Source organism: Centrocercus urophasianus, unplaced genomic scaffold (assembly GCF_019232065.1).
Source record: "Centrocercus urophasianus isolate 14NV4802_14NV808 unplaced genomic scaffold, USGS_Curo_1.0 seq_14, whole genome shotgun sequence".
In the NCBI taxonomy this organism is placed as follows: Eukaryota; Metazoa; Chordata; class Aves; order Galliformes; family Phasianidae; genus Centrocercus; species Centrocercus urophasianus.
Window position 1 is genome coordinate 37,349,343 of NW_024884586.1, and position 26,480 is coordinate 37,375,822.

Genomic DNA, 26,480 nt, shown 5'->3' on the forward strand with positions numbered 1-26,480 from the left:
CCCTGTAGCTTACTTTATTCACAAGAGCCTTTGTGCAAACATATTTTAGCCAATGGATTGGCCAAGTACTCAGTGAAGCCATTCTTTTCAGCATTCACAACAAAGACCCACTTCTCCAGCTGCATGAAAGGTCACCTTTGAGAGAAAAACACAACAAAAAAAGCCAGAAAAACAGATTCTTTCTGTTCTCCAGCTATTTCATGTGCTTTGCTTACAACCAAGATGGACTTCTACCCCAACCATCAGCTGTGACACATTCTGAAGACGCATCACATTCCTATGAGATATGAAAATGGAGACCTTAATGAATTTTCCAAGTGTTTGTTGCTTGTTTAAAAAGAAAAGGAAGCTTGTCTTCTCAAAATATTCTTTAATAGTATATACTTGTGGTTTTTTTTTTAAAACAGGAATGCCTTGCTAATAAAAAAAATATGCAAGGATAGAGATGAAAGAGTTCTGTGCACTTGGCCCTCACTAGTAGATCTGTATCTAAAGCACTCAACATGGGTTATAGCTTGATTGTGAAAGTGATGCCAGTACCCTCTAGATAAGGCAAAACAGCTTAGTTATAACAGGATAACAACTTAAAGCCAAGTCTCTGATAAATTTCATGTGAACTGTCCACGATATAAACAAAATATTGAATTTGTAGAAAAAAATCCAACTCTATTAAAAATACCTGAAAGGAAGGACATATTAATTTTTACAGCTGATAAAAAGAATATATCTATGAAAAAGCATAAAGACTAAATGAAATTTCATAAAATAAGCTGTTTGTAGTGAAAAAAAAAGAACTGCTGTGCAATATTGTGTTTTATGTACCAGTTCTGTGAGTGAAATCTGTATCTGAAAAACAGTGAATTGCCCAGATCAGGAAGGTGGAACAGAAGGAACCCAGGTAATCTAGAAAGAAGCCAACAGAAGGTATTACAGGCTGCTCTCAAGATCGACTCTTTACAAGTTTGTTTGTTTTTAATTCTCCAATCCATACAAGAAGTACTTGCTGAGTTGTCATATTTGTTTACTGGAAAAATAACAGAATTATTATGTATGTTTTGGATGTGTTCTTCCACAGATTTCAGTGGAACATTCCAATAGAATTCCTTGTCTTGTCCAAACTCGTAAGCTGGCAAACTAAAATGCTTTGTTCGCTTAATCTGACTTCACCCTTATGAAGGTTTCAAAATGCTATGACCCAGCAAGACAAGACGTATTGTTACTACTGTTTGAAGTGCCCTGAAATTGCACAGTACGTTTAAACAAAGTTTAAGTCTAAAATAGATAGTTTTCCTACTAAAAGTGAAAATCAATCTCTATCAAAGGAGCAACAAGATTTCTCATACTAAGCAGGCATATAGATAAAAAAAACCAAGGAGATGAAAACCCTAGTTTAGCTAAAGCTCTTCATATCTTCAGTGTTCTCTTTAAGCAGTTACCTAGCAGACTGCATCTAAGTGAATGCATACACAATGTAAGTTGTATGAATAACTACTCACGCAAGCTTCAAATTCTGTAAAATACTCAGGGAGGTAAATAAGTAAAATCCAATACTGTTCCATGAATGTCTCTCACCTACAGTAAAGTGGCAGCAGTCTGTACATAATATACACAATGACACAATTTGAAGTTTCAGACCAATCTTTTGGAATTGCTTAATTTATAATCAAAACAAAGACCTTGTTTTGACTTTTATTTAGTGAAAAAGTGTTCTAGAAAATGCAAACTTGTAATCTTGATAGTTACAAATTGTATTATTTCCAAGTTCTCTGATGGTGACTAACTTCTATGGATAGGATATAGGTTTTTTCATTTTTTGCAGTCTTTTAAGTTTCCTAGGAAAATCCAGCAGTCTCCAGCGAAGAAATTGAGAGGCAGTTCTTCCTTCGTGCAGTGAGACTCAAGCATAGCATATTACATATTTTCTATGTAAGGAAACATTTCCTTGATGCACAAAAAAGTACAAAATTCAAGGTACACAGAAGGTTTCATCTGTTTTTTATAATACAATAAAAGGCAACTTAACAGGGCAGATTCTTCACAAAAGAACAGGCTTTTCTTGGTATTTCTGATGTCAGCAGAAAGGCTGCTGTGAATCATGCTGAATACTGTCAGAGTGCAAGTTTATATTAGCCAAATGCAGAACTGTTCTTACAGCTCCTGAAAGAACTACTACCTTTTGTGGTAGGATTATCTCTATGCTACCTGCCCCTACTTACTAAGAAGTGCCTCATACAAATTCTGAACAGCACACCCATGGAGTAGGTTTTTTTTTTTTTACTCAATGATCACAAGGTGCCAATATCATGTTTTGATGTTTGCTCTTTCTTTTGCATAAGCTACTACAAGACAAGCTCGTTGAAGTCAATACAGTTAACTAAACCAAGATGCATACACTAGATTGTATCGTTCTGTTTTGAAGGTAGGATGGTGCCAACCAACATCTTTCAGATGTTTTCATGAAAGCTTTAGTGAAAAAAAAAATTACCTCAGAGAGGAACTTTGTCCCAAAAAATGCTAAGTACTCTATTTTAGAGCCTTTAATAGCACTAATCAAAACTGAACCTACAACAGTCCCAGCAGTCTTTGGGCAAATACCTGTTATTGATACATAGCTAGGACAGGGTTCAGCCAGTGGTGGACAATTAAATGCATATTAAGCTTGCATGTTACATTTCCAATGAAACATCACACTGAAGAAGACAAGACAGTGAGACACCAATTCAAAACCAGAAATAGCAAGAAAAGGTAGTTGTACTGGAAACATGTTAAGCAGGCAGTAAGCCCTCTTGAAGAACAATGGTAATGGATTTCTGTGATGTTTCTACAATCTTTGTGTGTATTTTGTCAGTATCAATTTTAAAATAGTATAAACTACAGCAGAACAGCCAATGACTCTTCCTCGCATTTTAAGGTTTTACCCATTTCTCAGTTAACCAGAAAAAAACTTTAAATGAGCTACACAAACTAAAAAGTTCTGCTTTCAAAAGGAACATGGAGCTAGGCTAATGAACGTTTCAAGCAAGAATGAGATTTGTTTGCCAGCAGCTGCCATCAGAACAGGCACTTATAAGAAGTAGAGCAAGAACAGCTAAACCTACCAGTGAAGGGTCCACAGGCCAGGTAAGAAGTGTGCGTCATTCAAAACTAAGCTCTCATCTAATATGAAATGAAGATGTGAGGAAGTGTTTTCACAGGTTTAGATACAGCTGTATCTGCTTCTGAAATGCAATGCAATTGCAGTTCTGCAAAGAAATCTTTAAGCCAGATACTAATGATGGATTTGTAAAGCAAATGACCAAGAAAAAAGAAAACAAGAATCCTATTCTGTCAGGCAAGACAGTCAGAAACAGCACCTTCCTGCATGGGAGGAATGCAAGTATGCACCACTTTCAGTCCTGATAAGCATTTTGTACTGTGTTTTTCTCAAAATTCCTGGTTTTGGATAACCTGTTTTCTAAAACACTATCTTTTAATAAGAGAGTAAGAGTACCACAAGAGGGAATAAAAGAATTGAAAACAAAATCTGAAAAGAAATCCCTCTTGCTTCAGAGGTACAATTATAAAGTATAAAAGAGAATTCATTCTGCAAAGAGCTCTACTAGCTCACTGTAAAGCCTTTGAAAAATTTTTAAAAAGAGAATGTAAATAAAAAAAGCACAGAAGATGTCCCATACACACACCTTTATTCCCCTTGCAAAGCATGAACAGAATATTTTCCAAAGTTGACTACCAACATATTATTCTAATATGTGATAGATGACAGCAGACAGTTTTACACACAGGTCCTCCCCTCCCATACCATTTTTAAGTGATGTATTACAATAATAAAATTGTATATTATAAACTATGATGGCAAAAACCTGTTAATGACACTTTGAGATTCTGGCATAAAAACCTAGACAATATATTTTGCGCTCCAGTCTTCTGCTTTACCGTTTCATGCCAGAAAAGCATCTGTATCTATATGATAAGGGACCAATAGTCATCCAACCACTGATGACCTGGTTTTGCAATGAAGTGAGTCTTACCCTGCAGTTATGTAATTTTAGGATGTTTGACATGTTATGCTACAGTTCTCAATAAGTAATTTCAGAACATCTAGCAAAAAAAAACAAAAACAAAAACAAAAAAAAAAAAACGACCCCACAACAGAAGCACACCCAGTAGATCCAAAAATTTTACCTAGTGCTGTTCCATATCCTTTTCCAAAACAACAGCAGTAATGACTGACTGTCCTGACAGGATCTGTGACCTACATTAACTTCAGCATTCACTCTTTCATACCTTTTCCTTTTTTGAGAATCAGCGAATAACTCCTTAACCAAAACACAAGCAGATACAGTAATTCATCAGCAGTACAGATTTTAACTCATTTTTGCAAGGGAATACTCAAGGTTCAAAGCATTTACTCTTTCAGTGATCAGACATCACTTCAGTTGGAGAATTACGAAAATTTTTAAAATGAAGTGTACAGCTGATTTATGAGGTCATTCAAGTGAGTTCATACAGCACTAAAAGAAAATCAAGTTGTAGTCAGTTTCCCTACCTTTCCTGACTACGTCTGCAGATATACGTATGCATATGCTCTAAAAATGCATATGAATCTTTCCTATCTCATCTACCAAAATCCATAGGGAGCTAACAACCTTTTATTCTTTTTCTTTTAATGAAGCCTTTTAAGACTACCTATTAATTTTTCTTCCAGAACAAAGCGTTCACTCAAACAGTGAATGCAACACTGATCAAAAGATTTTCAGATGAGAAAGCAACTGTATATCTAAACTATTCACACTAAGAATTATAAACATAACTACATAGATACCCAATTGGCAAAAAACAGACAATTCAATCATTCCTAGCAGAATGATTACTAAGGCATTTGTGTTCTACGTAATCTCAGACACATTGTTTGAAGATTGACAACCTTCAATATTTACTACACAATTTCTTTCATCTTTATTAAGTAAACACAAAAATTTCAAAACAAACCTAAGATAATGCAGGATGTGTATCAACACAGCAGACTTCAGCAATCCACTGCACTTCAGACGAAAAACATACAGGACTTAACAAGAAAAAATGCTAATTGTGATGCACGATCCAATAGATTGCTTCTACAATAATTCAGTGAATGCATTTAGATTAAACATCTACATATATACCATTCTATAACATTTAGGATAGTTACGGAACTGAAATTGTCACAAAAAAAAATATTAAAAATGAGTTAGCACTTCAACAATAAATATTAAAATGAAGACCAAAGTTTATGAGTAGGCTAAAGTGATATTAACCAAATCAAAATAACGCCAGCATACAAGTAGAACTGTTAAATAAGACAAAAGTATATTAAAATGACTAAGTCAGTAATCCTAAAGATTAATATACTAAACAAGAAATAGGATGTCAAACAATAGAAATCTAGGAGTTCTTTAATTATTTCTTAAGATTTAAAAGCAATACATAACACCAAAATGATTGCACCTAAGCAGTAAGAAAAAACAGTGTTGAAGACATTTAGATGCAAAACCTGTTACTCTTATTTATTTTTTCCTCAAGATGAATAATTCATAATACACAATCTGCAAATAAATTCTATATCCCACAAACATGGACTTAAACTGAGATGTATTGAAGCAGAAGGCTAAAGTGTCCTCACCCCTTCCCCAACCTTAATTCATCATTGCAGCTAAGACTGTACATGATAAAAAGTTATTATCCATACCAATTTCTCCAATTCTCTTACCTAAGCTCATTTTGTGATTAGACTAATCAAGTTGTTGATGCTCATGAAATATTAAGTACTGATTAAATATTCAAAATTATTTCACACTTAAATAACTTGTCATACTGAGCTATCCTGTACAAAAATTAATTTTTTTTCCAAGTACTTTATTCAGGCCAAGTTGTTTCTTCTTGCATGCAAATACCAGCATATGGACTTTTTAAGACAAAGCAAAGGCAAAACCAGACTGTTTTATATAATGTTAATGCCATTTACTAGTTGTTTTTATTACTATTTCTAAAGAGAAACAGTAGCATAAAATGCTTAAAGTTTAAGAATATTGCTCTGAGACTGAATTCGTAGTTCTTACGTGTTTAAGTGCTCTTTCATAGTAAATGAGAAACAGAACATTTGACAATGCAGCCTGGTGCTCTTCATATTCAGATGTCAGTATCTGTATGGCAGAAATCAACAGGCTTCTGGTTTTCCTAGAAGTCACATGCATTTACTTCTTTTCACTCAGACACTGCTTAGGAAAAGTGCTTGGTGTTTGTTGTTTTGTTTTTGTTTTTGTTTTTGTTTTTTTCCCCCTCTTTGTTTGTTTAATCTGCTATGGTTATTTTGATCAAGAGTTAGTACTTTTTTTTATTAAAAAGCTTCTTTTAGGTTCTAGACTGGCCCAGATAACTAGAAATATATAACAATAATCACATGGAAAGAAGGATCAAGAAAACGCTGAACTACGATGCTTCCTAGCCAGTATCTCCAATTATAAAACCATCTGAAAACCATAAATACATGGTAGTACAATTCTCTGCAATAACTCCAAATTTAGTGTGTGACTGCTGATAACTTGTGTACATTCTTAGTAACCTAGATACTCCAAAGTGGGAGGAGTTACTAGAATGAATTCCACTTGCATAAGCATGCTTCTGTAGACTTGGAGAACTTGCAAGAACCAGGGTGGGCAGGGGAAGAAGTGTAAAGAAAACAGAGAAAGGAAAACATACTAGCATTGCAATGCATTTGCAAGAGCATACTTTTGTCTTATCTGACTTCTGCAGGTGTGGACTTTTAAGTAAGAGTGCTACCCAATTAGCATGAAAACAGGTATAAAGCTATGCAATTACACAGGCAAAGTCACCCCTTTTAAGTACATTGAGTCAGAAGTATAAATTACCAGGTAACTTATGTAATATGAACCATGTTTAAGGAGTGATCACACACAGAGCACAAAATGAAATATCAATTGCTATGTGTAAATGGGACATTTTAATCATGTTTGAGCTTGGTATCTAAATCACAATAGCAAACATGAAAACTGCAGTCAAGCACAGGCAATCTGTTAGGTTTTGAAAGCTAACAATGAAACTGCAGTTACATTTCTCCTTTCTTTTAACAGTAGAAGTGTTTCAGTTTTCCAGGAAGATGAAAATTCATAAAGCAGAATGAGGAAAAAAAAAAAAAAGGGTAAATGAACACACTTCAGTACAGGCTGAAAGCAGAATGGATTAAGTCAGAGAACATTAAATGACCAAGCAGCAAGACTGTATTAATTTCAATGATGGAGTAAGAGGAATCGGATACACAGTGTGAAGAAAAGCTGCCAGGTATCCCTGATGCTTCTCCAAGTCTTCACATCATCGAATCAAAGAATGGCCTGGGTTGAAAAGGACCATAAAGATAATCTAGTTTCAATCCCCCTGCCACAGGCAGGGTTGCCAACCACTTCACTTTTTCTTGCATTGTTTATAAAGAACATCCTAAAGGTGAGCACAGATGAGAAATAAGCAAACTTCTTAAAGCCATCTGTTCTGTGACTTTTAAAGAAGGTTCTGATACATTATGATATGTCTTCATCATAAGAAAGATTTCTACCTCTTTCATGGCCTAGAGGACGACTCAGTGTATTCCATCTCCTACATCTATTACACTGCATTTCTCAATTCCAAGCAGGCTCTACCCTCTTTAGCCACACCTTCTACTTTACTGCCATTCTTCTCTGCTGAAAACTGTATCTCTTTATATTTCCTTGCTGGAAGCACACTGGTCTGACAAACTGCTGCTAACTCTTTGTTGTGCTACTTGATCCTCCTCTTGGCTTCACTTTATAATTTAAGGGGAATATACTGACAGCATTTGTACTATTGCTCTGCTTCAGAAACTAACATTTCAAGTCCTAAAATGTTGCCCTCCAAACCCCACCAGGCTCAATTAGGAGTTAAAATATTCTAGAGGAAACTACCAGCTACCTATTTCTAGAAAACCCCTTTGCTGTATCTAACAATGACTTTCAAATTTGCAATCCCATATTTCAACATCTGATACCTAAAGTGAAAGCCAGAAAATATCTATTTTTAAATTCCGTACAGCAAAATCCTGTGCAAGTTTGACTTCCTGAAATCTAAAAAGCGTATCTGGAGATAAAACTGTACGCTACAAATAATTAATGTCAACAGACAGTGATCACTGTGTTAGGTGCTAGGCATGTATTTAGTAAGAGATAAGCTTTTAACCTAAAAGCTTGCAATTAAGCTTATCAAAAGTGACACGTATGTGAGAAAAATACAAGATAATAATACAATAATTATCATTAGCCTAAGTAAGAGTCATAGCATACCATTTGCCTAGTCACTGCAAAGTATTAGCACAGACAAACATTTTAAAAAGGCATCTAAGAATGACAACCTAAGTGACTTTAGATCTCCTTTTGCACTTAAAGGGCAGCACAAGGGAGGTAAAGACATTTCAGGGAAAACTAGAAGAGAAAAGCGTCTAAAAACCCTGGCAAGCCAAAGATCAACGAATTGAAAGCTTAAAACCCCGTAAACAAAGACTGCTAGATAATGTTCTTTAAAGACAATGTAGAGAAGACAATGCTATTATGATTTAGTGGTCAAGCTGGATTCTGCCTTCAACTGAAAATTCAAATACTCACCTCATCAGTAAGAAACTCCTTACTCAGACCAAAGTCTGTCAGCACCACGTGGCCATCAGAATCCAGGAGAATATTCTCAAGTTTTATATCGCGATATATAATTCCCAACTGCAAAGAGAATTTAGGTATTTCCAAATAAGTGCAACCATGTCAAAGAAACACTGAATGCATTTCAAGATTAAGAAAATGAAATTCCCATTATTTAATCTGACACCTCAATGCTTACCCTACAAAGGGAGAATTTTAAAGTGTCTTTGAAGAAAAACCTTTGAGACATTTGTCAATTCTCAGAAATCAATGCACCAGGTTTTGAAGACTGAAGCACAAAATATGTCCTTTGCATATAGAAATAGCTGACTACTGACTACAACTGAAGTAATTCTGAAAACATTTTTTAGCTTCAGAACTCTTTCAAAGAGCTGTTTCACTGTATCAAAACAAGGACAATTGAACAAAAGCACAACCCAAACACTGATCAAGTTTACTATAAATTAGGTTTGCTGACATATTCAACCATTTGATAGAGAGAATTAAAAATTAACCATGATTTGTCAATAATATTCTTTTCACATAGGCAAGAATGTGTAGCCTTCAGCTGATGCACATGAATACACATTTTATTGGAAAGTATTCTTAACGATTCAACTAATTTCTCCCTTTTGTAAAACGTCTTTGCATTTAAGACTAAAGAAATTATCCTAACTTCATACGGCACAAAAAGAACATAGCTGGAGCACAAAATCAGTTGCAGTAGCCACTAAAACAATAAACTCACTTTACCTTGTGTAGATGTTCAAGTGCCAAAACAATTTCCCCAATGTAAATTTGCACCTCATTTTCTGAGAATCTCTCTCTTTGTGAAAGATGAGTGAACAGTTCTCCTCCATTTATATAGTCTAAAAAGTAGAGCAAAGATCATGTAAATCCACTTTCTGACAACTTAATTTTCTTATTTAATAACCTAAAGCACCAATTAATATTGCAAGAAGATGTGCCAGGATCAGATGCTTTTATTGTATCATTTCAAGTATTTGATATTGAAATACTGCAGTATTTCATCGTGCTGTACAATACATAATTTCCTTCTTAGAGGGGTGACAGAATAGTGCTAGATTGAATAAGCAGCAAAGCCATAAAGCGAACCTCAACTATCCACTAGTTATGAAGATTTCTTTTGCAAAAAATCTGTTTTAGTTTTTCAGAGAAACAGAAAACAGAATATCAATGACACCTGTGTTACGAAATATTTAAGTCCAACAAGACACACTGACATTATAAAAGGCAATTCAAAAGAACAGGTATTGGGTAAAATAATTAGCTATATGCAATTACAGATTTTAACCTTCATAAGTAGAATGTGAATAGAAAAACTTATTCAAGGAGATTTCCACATACATTCTTAACTGGAAACCATACTTTCATTATCTACAGGACACAATGGGGTGGTTTTCCCCACTCAGGGAAGGGAAAAAACAATGCTTCACTGTAACACAAACCCATTTTAGATATAAACTCACTAATTATAGCAGAATACATTGAAGTCATTCATCATTTATCAATGTAGAACTGTTACAACAGGTCCAGAAGAGGGCCATGAAGATAAGCAGAAGGCTGGAGCACCTCTCCTGCAAAGAATAAGCTAAGGGAGCTGGGTTTGTTTAGTATGGAGAACAGAAGGCTCTAGCAAGATCTCATCGTAGCCTTCTGGTACTTATAAACATGAGGGAAACTTCTGACATGGCCTGACAGCAATAGGAAAGAGAGAAATGTTTTAAACTACAGGAGGGGAAGATTCAGATTAGACGCTGGAAAAATTTTCACTCAGAGGTTCTGAGGCACTGGAACAACCTGCCCGGAGAAGCTATGGATGCCCCATCCCTGGAGCCATTCAAGGCCACGATGGATGGGGCCCTGGGCAGCCTGATCTGGTGGGGGGCAGCCCTGACCACAGCAGTGGGTTGGTGCTACATGGGCTTTAAGGTACCTTTCAACCAAAGCCATCCTGTGATCACAATAGCTTAAAGTTGATCTAAAAACTTGCATTGGCTCCAAATCCTGCATTCTGGAAAACTCTTGGAAATGCAACTGTATGCCTGCAATTGATTCAGATTAAGTTACTACTGCTATAGAATCCAGCACCATGCAGGCTTCTGGTAAGTGTTACTATAGAGTCCAATTCTAAAACCCCTAAAATCTGAAATTAAAATGTTGCTCATTCACCAAGGCCAACTGAATATAAGGCAGACAGAGACTGTTTTCCCTGAAAATTCATAAGCCACTGAACCACAGAATTCTAATATTACAAAGAAGTAATTTACAAACATTTATGTATGATTTTCAAGAAACCATTATATTACTTTGTCAAGGAAATCATGAAGCTCAGATGACTTTGAAAGTAGCTTCAGGCCACACAAAATAGGTTTCTCGGTTGGTTTTTTTTGTTTGTTTGTTTTTACTGTTATGAAGGGTGGATAAGAAAAAAAGACAGCCAGAACAATACACTATACAACTTTTCCCATTTCCTGCTAAAAACAAAAAGACACACAAGAAAGAAAAAGACATTTCTAGAGCAACTGTTACTTTGAGAATGGATTCATAAAGACTTTGTAGAATAGAAAAACACAGCAAACAAAGCCTTTAATCATACATCACCTTTGAATTTTTTGCTTTAAACTGAACCTTAATGTTATGTTATGGTGGGAAGTAAATGCACATGCCCAGTCAGTGCTATCCACTGCATGATCAAAACTACCAGACTCCCACCAATTTGACTGCAGTAAGCACGTAATCCCAACCTTCAAATGTTCCTTTAATATGTTCTTGTATCTCAACTCTTATCTTTATGATTTTTTTTTCAAATATTCATCTATAAATACCAGAATAACTGAAGATGATACTCTTTGTGATGAAGAATCACAAAGCTATCGGTGCATTTCCAGTTTGCTTCATCTCTTGCATCCTTCAGCCTCTGACAGTATTTCATATATGCCTTAGTGTCCTTATCAAAGGAACCTGTGAAAACCATTCTTACACTTTTCAACAAGAATCTAGTGAATACTTCATTTAAGCTCAAGTTCCTCAGGCAATGGTTTTATCCCACTGTAATATACAAAACTATGGTAGGCATATAGAACACCTTCCTAAGAATTGACAGCTAGTGGGAGAGGATTCATACAAGCTTTCAAATGCCAGACAAATAGATGTGGAAATCAAAGTGTCAAGGTCAGAAGATTATTCTAATAATCTAATAAAAATTGTTATATAGCATTCATTATCAAGTATCTCTTGTAAATGGGCATTTAAGAAAGTTACTAGAATTTACCAAAATGAAGTATAACCGTACAAAAGCAAGTAACAGATTAGAGTTAAAAACAGTAAAAAGTGAAACATGCACTATGTTTGAAGTAGGAGGACCCCAGAAATAGAGTCACATTCAGTCGCTCCACCTTGCCAACAACCTCTGTACCATTTACACAATGGCATGACACAGAAAATATTCATTTCAATGTTCATGAAAACATTTTCATTTGTAGTAGCAACCGGAGATTTCGCAGACAATTAATGCAGTGTTATAATAGTAAATAATTATTTAGTAAATTATTAATATATAATATATATTAATATATAATTAAATTAATATATTAATATTACATTAATAAATTAAATTAATATATTAATATATAATTATTAGTAATTTTCCATCTCTGTTTTAGGCAGTGACCACACCAGTAACTTACAACAAAACAAGTATAATACTTTTATTTTCCCCCCCCTTAAGTCACAGTAGAGGACTGAAGTTCAAACAGGAAAACCACAAATAAAGGCACTGTTGAAGGCAAACAGCATTTTACTTCCTATGCCCTCCCATACAACCTCCAAACACACAGTACTTAAGTCCACATGAAAAAACCCTAAAAACATTAAGGAGATATAAGGATAGATTATTATATTTGATTATCATATTTTATTTTTTCATTAATAATATAGCTGAATGCTGAAAACTACTTACCTAAAATGAGATGAAGCTTTGTATCTGTCTGGAAGGCATAATGCAATGTCACCAAAAATGGTGACTGCCTAATGTGTTCCAATACTTGTCGTTCTGTCCTTGTGTGCTCAGTTGTTTTGGCTTTTTGAACTATTGTTGCTTTCTTCAGTACTTTCATGGCATACAACTTCCCAGCATCATGGCCGCTTACTTTCCTTACTAGGAACACTTTTCCATATGCTTAAAAAAGAAAGAGTGGGAAGAAAAACAGTTAGACTACAAATCTGGTAGATACCTTGACATTACTGCTGATTAATGTTACACAATATTTATCATTTGGTCCTTATTTCAATTATTCTTTGTTACGCCAGTACCAAAGTTCCAAAAACTTTTGGAAGCTTTTTCAAAAAGCCTATGAATTCTTCCTGTTAGTATTTAGAACATCGGAAATTTAAGTCTGTTCTGGACCTAAAGGAGAGCAAACTAGGGGAATGTTCTCAACGTAAATTTCCTGAACAAAGGCAGCAAAAAAAGTCATCAGGATCAAAAGACAGTCATTCCAGACTCCTAAAGCACTGAATCTAAGTGTTCTGTTTACATACTGGTTAAAAAGACACTCCACATCAAAGTAATTAGGAAGCAGCAAATACGGACTTTTTGTTTTAATCAAAAGGTTCTCACAGACCAACAAATTTGACATCTCTACAAGACAAAGCTGTAGGAAAAGCAGCATTCAATTTAGTGCATACATGAACAAAATAACATGAGAAAGAATGAGGGTTACATTTGAAGATGTAATTATTACTTCTATTAATAAATTCCTTAAGGGAGTCATGAGGAAAGAAGCATAATATAGCTGACTTATCTGGGTATTCTAAAGTATATATCTCTTCTTACAAAAGAATCTTAAAAATATTAAGCAATTGCAGTTCAAAGAGGGGGGCTCACCATCAATTAAAAACATATTAGCAGACAAAAAAAAAAAAATCAAAAGGCTAAAAGCAAATATTCAGCTTTTAAGATGAAAAGAGGGCACCACAAGAATTTTTCCTACGTGATTCAGTCATATCTGAACTAGAGCGAGGAAGTTAGTGCTACGTACTACAACAGATGTCAAAGCTGACTGCTAAAATGGCAAAAACAAAATCAATAATAAGTAGCTGAATAATAACATGGCAGATAAAATTCCAAGCCAGTAAATTAGTAATCCATGTGAAGATAATCATCAATTGGACATACTTTTCTAACTGTTAAAAACTGCCATTAGTACAGACGTTGCAATGACAAACCAGACCCCAATGGCTAGTGATTATCCTAAAGGCAAATAGCATGGGAGACATTTAGTGCAGTATGCACAGTAATAAAGGGGGGAAAAAATGGCACAGATACACCACAACACAAAACCAGAAATATCTACTGCTGTGGTATGAAATCTTCGTGCATTCCCATCTTGAGTAATGCACACTATTTCAGTCCTCCTTGCTTCTGCCCCCAGAAACAAAAAGTACAGAACTTCAAGTTGCAGAGATGAATTATACTGATTATTCTAAATACAAAGGGAACTGAACAAAAAGTCTTTTTATTCAGTCTGACAAAAGTAGAATACTGAAGATGCTAAAAAGTTAATCCAAAAAACCTGCAAGAGGGTAAGCAAAGAGATAGTTTTCATTGTCCCTACAAATAAAACAACTAAAAAAAAATCATCAGGTATCAAAACTAAGAAGAGCACAACACAAATATTCAAATAAGCTTTGGAATCTGTAACATTATGTTGCAGATGTCAAAAGTGCAGATGACTTCAAAAAGGTTATATAAATCCTCAGGGGCAAGGAATTTACAGAAAGTACTGCAGAACGCGCAGAGTCTCCCGCTCAGGCAGGCCCCAAGCTGCAGCCTGCTACAGGCGTATGAAAAAAACCATCACTGCATGCCTCTCCATGTTCTTCCAGAGTCACGAGAGACAGAACCCTGAGCCAGCAGAGTGTTTGGCATAACCCCTGAGGGGCCATTATCATCACATCACATTCCCAAAGAGAGCCCTCAAGCATCTCAAAGCTATAAATGCGCTACATAGAATACACTGTCCTGATGGGAGACACTGATCTTTAAACACACAACACAGCACATACAGCTGCCAAACCACAACTGTGCGCAAATCCCGTTTTTTCCTAGATAGGGAAAAGTTTTGAGTTACAAATACTTCATTTATATCTCTGCATGTTAAGAATGGCAGAAAAAGCCAGTATAGATTAGTTTAAGCTTCATCTGATGTAGGTGACAGATATGAGATGGCAGGACTTCCCACTTCCTCCCCAGAATTTCAGTACTACACAGCACTCCCCAACTTCTGTTGTAATTCTTCTGTAGCGTGCCAGTAAGTTGGACTCAGCATCCAAGCTGGTCATCAAGAAACAGGTAAACATAGACCTACAAGATCACCACAGGAAAAAGGGCATGGGCCATAAATCCTCTCATGATGGACAGGGACAAATGATCTGAATAAAAAGCTGTATGCATCACTTATTCACCTACTTTCCAATACTGAATGTTGAATTATTTTTAGCATCTGAAAAACAGGTACTACAATTGATAGGATTGCTCTTAAAAAAAAAAAAAAAAAAAAAAAAAAAAAAATAAAAAACCAACCCCAAACCACCACAACTGCTTCCATAATAGCTATTTACATCTGTTGGAGTTACTGCTAAAAAAACAAAAAACAAAAAAAAAAAATACAAAACCAAGCAAGATGTTTTCTCAAAATACAAAATCCAGTGTGCAGAATGGCTTCAGCTTGTTTCTCAACTGCTTAAGGGAACAGACCCAATTTTCACTGATTTCCAGCTGGAGCTTGATCCTTAACTTTCTTCTGCCTCTTTAAAAAGCACAGGGTACAGCATAACACAGAAGCTTGCACAGGTTCCCAAAAGGCAACAGCTCTATCAGAAATGTTGGAGAATGTTAAGTTACACTAAATTAATTGAAAGCCTCTACATTTTAACAGTTAGCTACTTTTATCTTTGGTTATACATTAATGTATCACAAGCAGCAGCACTCTAGTATTGTATTAACAATGTTCTTCTACAGTTTTAAATATAGTGCATAAGAAAAATTATGCAGTAAATATATGAGCTACACAGAAGTGTCTAGAAGCTATACCAGTGTTAACTTAAAAGAATTTGCAATACAGAGCTTTACCATGGTACAAACTGTTTCTTCAGAAATCTGAAAATGACTGACGGCACAAAGGTTCTCAATAGTTTTCATGAGAATAAAGCTTAAGTAGCACTATTTTAATCAAATGACTCATGACACAGTCAATGCCACAATCTCCAGTACCCTATGAGAAATCTGCTTATAAAGGCAGCACTGCTGCAGCCATGTGAATGGCAGCAAGGAGAAGGCACATGGCCTTATGGCAAGAATGCTCTTACCTGACAATCTTATTTCAGTAAGGCTTTTTATCTCTCTCAAAGGACCACATTTTGATGTTCATCCTCATAAAACTACTTGATCCGTATACCAAGCTAAGGCAGAAATGTTTAGCCAGCAATACATTCCCCAACAGAGAATCACAAACATGCAGTCATCAAATATTTGATCCCAAAATTAATTTACAATGTATTAAATTGTGGAAGAACTAAAAGACTACATTAAGTATGCATAAATAAACTAGATAGGACTGATTCTTATGGTTTTTTAAGTGGAACAAGACAACAAAGGTGACTGCAGATTGATACAGATATCAGTCCTTATAAAACAGGGGTTAAGACTTCTTTTCACAAATACCTTTTTCATGAGTATTTAGTAATACACACTACTGTATGTAACAATTCAGCAAGTAATTAGAATATTCACTTATCAAAAGCCAATGAACTAGAAAAAATTTTGTTTGTCTAAATGCAAAAGACATTAAGCCACTGCATCATGCCAGCTAATTCTAACAACAAAAAGAAAAGCAATTCCTACTGTTGATAGCACACAATTGGTTTTGTGCTTTTTTGAACCCACTAAAACTTGACATTTATATACGGAAGAGTTTAAAGTAGCATTTTTAAGTGCTAACTCAAGGTAAATTACATTTAAATTACATTTTCACTGTCAGTGTAAGAACAATCATGATACAGCAGTAGCACAAGGCTCAGAGGAACAAGATATCTAATATACGAATGCATTTCACTGCTCTTGCATGAACGCGTGCCTTATGACCAATTTCACCTGAACTTCTTGTTGTTGACAGTGCATAATTTAATATAATTAAAGAATTCTGAGGCAGAGCTCCTACTGTGCAGAAACTTGTCCACATACATTAAAAATCAGGATGCAGCAAAGACAGAAAGGCATTCTGCTCTAGCAGCTAAAAAAACCAAATGGTAAAAACAAAGAAAAAGAGCCAGGCAAAAACCTCAAAGACTGAACAATGGCATTTTGAAGAAGCAACTGCAATTCTCATTGTCCAGCATTAAATAACCAATGACAACTCATTCTCTGCCATCTTCCCTTACATATCAGACACACAAGAGTCTATAACAGACTTTTCTCAACACTATTAAAAATAATTTCCTTATTCCATCAAGCAGCCAAGCCAACAATGATAAATACAAAAGGCGGAAAGTGGTAAAGAGGGTAAGCTGCACCTTAAAAAAGTACTTTCTACCAACACGTTGCTTCTGTGGCCCGTTCTCTTTGGTCTTGTTCTTTTCACTTTGCTTGCCTTAAAAAAAAAAAAAATGTTTCCTGGTAAACAAGTATTGCAAACAATGTCTAAGTTTTTTAGTTTTAATTTTTGATTCCCTTCCAGAAAGTTCTTAAAAGAAACCTTTCATTATTCAGATAACCTACTAGTGGGAAAACACCCCTTATCTTGCACTGTTACCAAAACTGAATTATTTTTTTCCAAAATTTCTTTGAAGACACTGCATGCTCCTGGAGTTCTGATTACTAACTGATATCTGCCAGGATCATTTTTATACTTCCTTCTGAAACGCAGGATTGCATTTTTTATTCTTCACCAATTAGGCTGCATGACTTCTGACTCATTAGTTCCAGTAGGAATCTTTGCTATTCAACTCCAATTTCACGTCCCAATTCTTTCAGAATTCTCTGATGGATGAATGGGATTAAGTTGTCCATGTTTCAGGCTCTTCAAGTGAACACCAGTTCCTTCTTTTCAGTCTGCTCTTTCAGTACAGAAAAATTACTTCCTATTCCTAAACCTCCTCTCCAGTCAGCCAACCCACTTTCCATTCAATATACCTTACTGTTGTCCGAAGTAAAATGGCAATTTTAGTTTGGAATTATTTACAGGCACTCTCTGATTTGGGTTCATTCTTCTGTGCACAGTAAACCCACATCTTTCTTCTTCTTCTTTTTAATCTCACAGGAGAAGAATGTGTTACATTTTCTCCAATACTTCTAAAAAAATCTAACTTAATTTTGCAGTCTTAGCTTCGTCTGAACACTTGGACCTCTCAGATGGAACTACAGTATTCCTTACCCTCTAACAAGATTGTGAACCTATTATTGAAATCTAACATTATTCCTACCAATTTACTTTGAATTTATATATCCTCCTAAATATCCTCCACATGTAAGTCTGAGATGGAATTCATGATTTAGTTTTTGTTTTCTTGGAGAGGCTTTATATCTTGATTTTTTGCTTATTTATTCATTTATTTAAGCGTTTTATAATATCAATCATGGGTTATAAATGAAAACCTTTGTATTTTCATTGCATCTTTTCAACCAGCTTAGTCACTTCACAGTAGTTAATTTCCTTGAGTTATTGAAATGAACTTGGATAAGTATTAATGATTAGATAATTTTTTATTTTTACGGTCTAGCCACATTAAATTAATACACTTAAATCCTCGTATGTTAGCAATTTCCATTTAAGCACTTAATTCTCGATGATTACATACAAAAATATTTTACATATGACAATTTCATTCTCATTTATCTTCATTGGGGGGACTGTAGTTCATCCGGCACACCAGATTAGCAGGGCTCACGCTCAGCAGCCACGTGCATTCTCCCTTAAGCACAACTGATGGCCTGATTGAAAGTGGCACTTATTGAAATCAGAAGCAGAAACAGTTGCGCAGAAAAAGAAGGAATAATTATGCGTAGCAAAATGTATCACCCAGAAAAATGCATTTCTTATTGTTAGTATTTCTAATAAGCATTTTAGAATGAAGTAAATAAGCCAAGCAGAAATGCATAAACCACCGCAGCCACCTCCTACTATTGTCCCCTTCAGGGCTTTTTGAAGGGTTTACATTAACCTGACTGCTAGGTTCTATAGACTGGATAGTTTGTCACAGGAAAAAAATAGATAGGAAGAACAGCTGGAAACATTAATTCCACGGACAGGAAACATGAAAATTCCACATCAGCAAAGTTGTATAGAAACAGCTGAAGAAAAGGATTTAAATGAGAACAAAGAAGCTGGAATATCCAAAGGATATACTACATAGAACAAAGACAAGGCAGAGAAGTAAACAGTAATTCGCTCCCGGAGTAGCAAGCATATTATTAATAGTTTTATTAGCAGGCATATTTCTGTGTATTTTGTTCTACAGATGTAAAAGTTTATTGATTTCTATTACAAGTTTATCATAATGATATCACATTATGATCAACACAATATAAAGGGCTCCAATTTTGATTAAAGGGCTACTAACTCAGGTTTCCTTGAATTTTCCTGTGAGACTAAGGTGGAAAGAGATGGACGATTACGATGTTGTTGTAACACCAAAAAGTAAACTGTAACCAGCACACTGCCAATCGTGCGTGTAGAACTAAGGAGGCACACTGGAATGCAAAAAGAAAGAAATGCAAATCAAAGAGAAAGTGTGAGATTATACTAAGCCATAGCATGAAGAAGCACTATTTTAAAAATAGCTTATCTTACTTTATTGTAATTTTAACAAATAAACCTTCTAAAAAAAAAAAAAAAAAAAAAAAAAAAACCTTAAAAATCAAGATAAATTAACCTTCACTGCCAACATCTGAAAAAACAACACACCAAACCTATATATAAGCTACCATAATCACACATGCTTAAGCATAGTGTAATTTCACATATTTTGAATATCATCTCTACTTACTACAGTTGCCTCACACCAAACTGTATTTTAAACTACTGTAATTAGTTAAAAATAATATTTACAGACGACACTTAATATGCCTGACAGGCATCAATACATAACATACATTGACTACATAATGCATCTACAACACAGAGTACGTCCACAGAGAAGAATTTTGAAAGCAGAAACTCAGCTCTCATTTAGCATTAACAGTATTGCAGTAATACCTCAAAGCTCTCATCAGGATAAGGCTTTTCAACTGCCAGAATAAAGATAGCTCTCGCCTAAAAATAGAGCAACGTGTAAATAGAAGCCATGAGATGCCCCCTTTTTCTTTTTTCTCTGATTTGTTCCCAAACACAAAATAGTAGCCCTTTTGTCACCATGAATCAATTTGTCTAAAGTGACATCAAAAGCCATGCACATCTTCAACTTCACAGAACTTACAAGTAAAAGAATCGAGCAGTTCCCAAAACTTTTCCCCCTTCCCCATCCCCAAACAAAACAAAAAACACAAACAAAAGAGCTCTCCCATCTCATCCATATTTTCATAGTGATAAATCACTAATGAAATTACAAGGGCTGCTTGGACAAGCATTTAGGTTCCAAGAGTCACCCTGCCACCACAAACACCCTACACCATTTGAAAAACATCTGAAATACTTCAAATTTCTGAAACAATGAAAAATACAATTTCTCATCATTTTTTCCCCAGAAATGTAAAAGCCATCTAATAAAACCTAAAGCTTGCACCACAACCAACAGGCAGTTAATCTTAAAATGGCATTTTAGCTTCATCAAATTAGGTTGCCAACACACAGATAAAATTTGAATATACACTGAATAAAACATCCTCCATTCTTATTCTCATGGAATAAAAACCACAGAACAAAGTAACCAATACAAAAGCATGCAAACACCCACTGACCATTCTCTTCTTTTTTTTTTTTTTTTGAGAGCAATCCTAAGGATGACAGCAGAAATGCAGACAAGTAGCTTTGGACAACACAAACCACATATTAATTGAGGCTTTTAGGGTATAATTTAATGCTAGTCTCCAAAGACAGCCTGCCATTCCAAATACTTCTGAAATGTTGTGATTATAGATAGTTGTCTTCATGCTCTTTATCATTCCCTCAAGCAAACATATATTCTGGTACAAAGAACTGAAGAGCAGTCATAGTCATTTCTCCAATCTCAATTCAAGTATGAAAACAAGAAATTACAGGCCTGAACAGGACTCTCACAACTCCCAATACCACACAGTTAAGATCTTGTAGCAAAGTTTTCATGTAAACACTTGGTTAGATTCTTATTAATAGCAGCTTTGATAAAATAATCTCTCTGTTACAGATGCTGCAAGCGAAAAAAAAAAGCAATGCATGCTGCACAGGAGAAAAATACATTAAGTAAAATAGTGAATATATACTAACTGCATATCCCCAGACACTTCACATGCAGCAGATACTCTGAAATTACATTGAAATTTATGTCGAAAATTATGTTGAAAATTAAGATAATGTTCAGAGCTGCAAAGTTTCATTGCCAATATTTAAAGAAGAAACGCCAAGCACTGGTAAACCCTGTTGTTAAATAACACACCATTCATTCAGCAACCTCCTGCAAGGAGAGCAATATTTGGTTATTGCAACTCCCCGAATGCTTCTCAATAGGAATTGAAACGTCCTCAGCAAGAATACCTAGGTTGCAGAATCTGCCAAGCACGATACAAGTATGACTGACTGTGTGCTGGGATGAGCAATGAAAGGACCTCTTCAAGATCACTACAGTCCTGTTCCCAGGGATTCCATATCACTGCAAACACTGAAGTTTCAGATGGTCATTTCCTGGACAAGCAAAGAGAACTTGCTCTCCCTTAAGACTCCAATGGTCTTAAGATTTCTTAAGGACATATCTCAAGCTACTATTGGAACTACCTATGAAAGCAAAGCAACATGGATTTCCTAAATACGACACAATACTCCCTCCCAAACATCCCTTCAGAGTACCCAAGATGTCCTTGGCTTTCTGAAGTTTGCCTGGATCTTTCAGTCAGTTCTCAACATAGTTTGAAGCCCACCAAGAGGATGCCCCTGGAGCAACCTAACTACTAGACTACGACAAAGATAGACAGATGGGTTCCCTTTGGGTTCTTCACATACACAAATATTCAAGTCTTCTTGCCCCCTATCATCAACTACTGAAATTAAACAGCAAGATTTCAGTTGTTATGAAGCTTTTTAAGTTTAAATTAAAAAACAAAAATTACTTCAGAAATAGAAAAATACACTGTCAATGATCTAATGGCATAATTTATATTATGTCTGCATGACATAAGTGTGATCACCAAAAATCTTTGCTCCTTTCATAGGAGTAATTTGTGCAATTACGGTCTCACTGCTAACTACTCATATGTAAATATGCTTTTAGTCTGTATGCATTCCTGTGAACATCCTTTCAACAAAGGGGAAACAAAGTTTTAGGGCTGCTAACATACGACATGTTGCAGATTGATAGGATGCTGTAGGATTACTTTCTGTAGTCAGCAGCATCACATTAAAATTTACAGTACAACAGTGAACATTTTCAATCTTAAAAACTACTGGGGCTTGACTACAACAGGAAAAGGCTAGTAAAATTTATGTCAAAACATATAGTTGGACTGGAAAATGCCACTGAATAGTATATTGAAGCTGCAGCTTTTTCAGAAATGCATCAAAACACAGCTTGAAAATTTAATGAAGTTATCAAGTTCGTGTCTTAACTTAGATCAGATTTTTCACCAACTGTACTATACCTTCACAAATCACCATTACTCCTTTTTTGAAAGTGTATCTTCAGCAGACACTTCAAGCTTAAACATCTGACCTCTAACTTTGCTCTATGTTTGCTGGAAATCAATGCATCTTCATAATGTTCCAATTACCAAAAATTCAGTGAGAAAACAAAACTATACTTAAAGAGTAATGCTTCCAACACTCAATTTATAAAAACAATGCATCTTACCCCCAGTTCCAAGGACTTTCAAGAGTTCAAAGTTCTCAATGCCAACTTTCTCTGCATGGCCTGTCAAATTTGCTGAAGGAAGGAAAAAAAAAAAAAAAAAAATCACATCAGATATGCAATACATCAAAACACCATATTCCTACAAGCTTTAGTAAAAATCAGTTAGTAGCTGAATGAAATAAGCAGCATTAAAAGGACATTCCAGCAGCATATTGTACTACTGCTGGAAAAGCAAGGAAGAACAGTACTTACTGTCTTCATAGAATTCTCACTGAAACCCACCTAGTCCAAACTTCTGCTCAGGTGCTCATGCTGCTAACAGCTCCAGGGGCTAACATCCACAACCTTCCCTGTGCAAACTGTTCCAGGCATTCATCCACACCAACAATAATGTATTCTTTCACTAATACGTAACAGGCACTTCTCATGTTCCAGATGGCACCCGTTACCTTGCATCCTACCACCATGCACCACTGAGAAAAGTCTAGAACTGCTTGCTATGTAATCTTCAACAGTATACTTCTAGAAAGCAATCATATATTTCTTTAATCCTAACATCCTCACTATTACCGCGTTCTTGGATTACATGGCATTTAAATTGATGTAAACAGAGCTCCAATGACCATTCATTTAACACAGAATTATTAAATGTACAAAGACATTTTGCTACAACAGAAAGGGAAAGACCTTGAATCTACAAGGCCAGCACATCTGGCTGAAACAGAGTTTTTTCATTGGCTGGAGAGTCCGGGAAGAAAGCTCCATGTTTGTATTCTGTACCACTGAGTATATTTTGTCGAATATGTTCTTCTAAGCAGGGAAACAAAGAGCCCTATTTTTATTTTTTTCAATAAGCTGATGAAAGAAAGTCTGAAGTAGCTCCAGTTTTTTCCATCTCATTCCTGTCATAATATTAGCCATCCATTTCTATTAACACGATGTAATAAAGCTGCTCGGTGAAATTATACAGATTAAAAGTAGGAAGCCAAAAAAGTAAAGAAATTTGATTTTCCAAGCCAAGTTCAGTTCATGATCCACTTTAACAAGCAGCTGCATAAACAGTTTTACTAGCAGAATTAGGGATGCAGTATCAAGCACCAGAACCTGCATACACTGCCATGATCACTAAAAGACAGACTCATAGTAACTAAAGGCTGGTTTTAGAGGGAAAAAAAAAAAAAAAAAAAAAGTAAAAATAAAAAGGAAAACCAACAGAAGATGACAAAATCATCTTCCTCCTTTCTACCAAACCAGAATGTGATGCCTGAGAAACTTCATAAAGACCACATGCTTTCTGAATTCACTATCAAAATTCATATTATTTGTTAAACTGTAGTAATTCCAACAGCTCAAAGCAAATAAAACGCTAGACTTCAGAAAGACATCTCTGTGCAAAGAACAAGCAAGCATAAGAAAACCACACTAAATAAATGAAAAAGAAAACTCATGACTTATTCCAACAATCCTAGGAATCTGTAAACACACACAAATGCATCCACTGGGGATAGGCTAACAGTGCTCTCGTGCAAAGCACTGATGAAATCTCATCTGAAATACCATTTTCAATTCCTAACATCCATTTTTGTGGGGGATTAATCAAGCTTGGAATAAGCAGAAAGAACACTTAAAATTACCAGGAGATAAAAAAAAGTCTAAACATTTTCAGAGTTTTCTCCCTTGTATGAGTAGAAGTACACGACAATTGCAGATGCGAGCACACCTACAAGCTATCCTAATATTACATGTAATAAAAAAACAGATCATAGAGAAATTATTCTTGAACTGATCACAAGAGTAGTTATTAAAATACAGAAATACATTTGGTAAGCAAGATTTAGTGCCAGAACTATTTACAAATCAGTGAATTAACATGCATCACATGAATTAAACAGAAGCTTGCTGTACTATTAGCAGCAAGTACAGCATTACAGTAATTGCTGAAGTCAGTAGAACGGATAACATACCCATCTACCAAGAGTGAAGTAGACCCAGACTGAGTGAATAACATAGGTTGCTCTGAAAGTCACCAAAGAAATTCAAGACAAAACTTCTCTAGACTCTGGCTCAATAAATGCTGAACTCAGAACAGTTAGAATTTTTTCACTTCAAAATCCTGATTCCAAACTTCCATTATGCAGTATTCCAAGAAGGTTTTTTTTTTTTTACCATCTGATGCACTTGAAGAGCTGTCAGCAGAAGGCCTTTCAATTAAACACTCTTCTACAATGCACAACAGTCGTTTAACAATGCCATGTTCTTGGAACTGTGTAAGACCAAGAATGGAACACAGAGAAACACTGCATCCCCAATAAAATGCTGATGATTCGTAACGCTGGCTACAGTCCTAGAAAGGGATCAAGTCACACAGAATCACAGAATTGTAGGGGTTGGAAGGGACCTCTAGAAATCATCGAAATCCTGAACTCTGTCCATTAATCTGAGTTATGCCTTAAACTCACTTTAATTTGCATTCCATATTAAATAACAGTAGTGAAATGCTATCCACTGTCATGAGGCTAGACAGTAAGTAGATGAATGGTAACTCATTAATGTACTTCTTACAATGTGAACCATTGTTTTGCACCGTGGACCACAGTTTTGCACTACCCGCTTAATTCCATTTTACTTTCATTTTGGATATTTAATTGCTTTAGAAAAATGATGAAATATCTTGAAAGTTATTGTATTTTTAATAACAGAAGTGGAAAAGAATACAGTGGAAAATACGCTTATTTGTGATAAGAAGCTCCCCCTCATTCTTTTGGCATTATACTAAGGAAAAAAAGCATTCCTCAAGACCAGGCAGCTAAAGGTGCTGCATAACACGTGGAGGCACGAGAGGACGCTACTGTCGAACAAATTCTGAGAATGACTCCCCATAAAGAAGGCAGCAATATTATCCTCAATCTAAAATAAATCAAAACACTAATAATACATCTTCAAAGCTACAGAGAATGATCAACAATTCCTCCTCCCACCACTGTCATGTCTGGCAGCAGCCTCAGTCCCTCTCTAAAGTCATTACCCAAAAAATGCAAGCTGAAGAGCCTGTGAGTGCCCATGCCATTCTTTCCAATGACACCACTAGAACAGCTCTTTATCACCATTTCCTGAAAGTAGCAGCAGCAGCACTTTTTGACAATGAGATATGGTGTGGCTTCCTCCAAAACTGCAACTGCTACATGACATCTCCTTGGATTGCTTTGAGGAGCACTACTCCCAAAGATCAGTTCTTACCTTCACCAGCCACTCCTAAAGAACCCAAGTGTCCACTGCTGAAGACTTTCCAGAACTGCTTTCAGCAATTCAAAGATAACTGTTCCAAAGAGTCCAAGAGTCCTTAAAGGGCAATGACAAGAAGGCCTTCACAATCTATGACAGAACAGTGAGAAACCTCTCCCATCCCCAAGTCATTGGCACGCTAGCATTACTAACAGAACATGACCCAACAACTACCTGTGCAACCCATACAAGGACAGGGGTGCAACAGGATGTACAGTCATCAGTGAGGCTCCTTCCAGCCGCAGTATCACAGCATCTCAGCGTATGCAATGACGCCATTCAGACACAGTAGCTGCAAACGCAGCTCAATTTAGGAGGTAAGTACAAGAAAAGCAGCTTTGAAAACAATTATTTCTCCATGCCCTTTTTCTTCACTAGCAGAACAGCACAAAAGAAGGGTATCAAACTTGGAGATGAAGGAAGTACTGCCCAAGTCAGTAGGACAATGGTTTC

General features: G+C 35.7%; 1 protein-coding gene across 5 annotated transcripts in view; it reads right to left on the reverse strand.

Annotated features, from left to right (window-relative positions):
• Positions 1-26,480, reverse strand: part of RPS6KA5 (ribosomal protein S6 kinase A5) — a 62,846-nt gene that overhangs the window by 29,150 nt on the left and 7,216 nt on the right. For 2 of the 5 annotated variants that reach the window (XM_042813602.1, XM_042813600.1), the window contains exon 1: positions 8,664-8,745. Coding sequence is in view for 3 of the 5 variants with exons in the window: in XM_042813597.1 (XP_042669531.1) it covers positions 8,664-8,771; positions 9,444-9,559; positions 12,673-12,891; positions 22,746-22,817 (515 nt within the window). In the remaining 2 variants the exon portion in view is untranslated. Of the gene's footprint in view, positions 1-8,663; positions 8,772-9,443; positions 9,560-12,672; positions 12,892-17,285; positions 17,363-22,745; positions 22,818-25,982; positions 26,067-26,480 lie in introns of those variants that run through there. The other 3 variants (XM_042813599.1, XM_042813598.1, XM_042813597.1) reach the window with 3 other exon arrangements.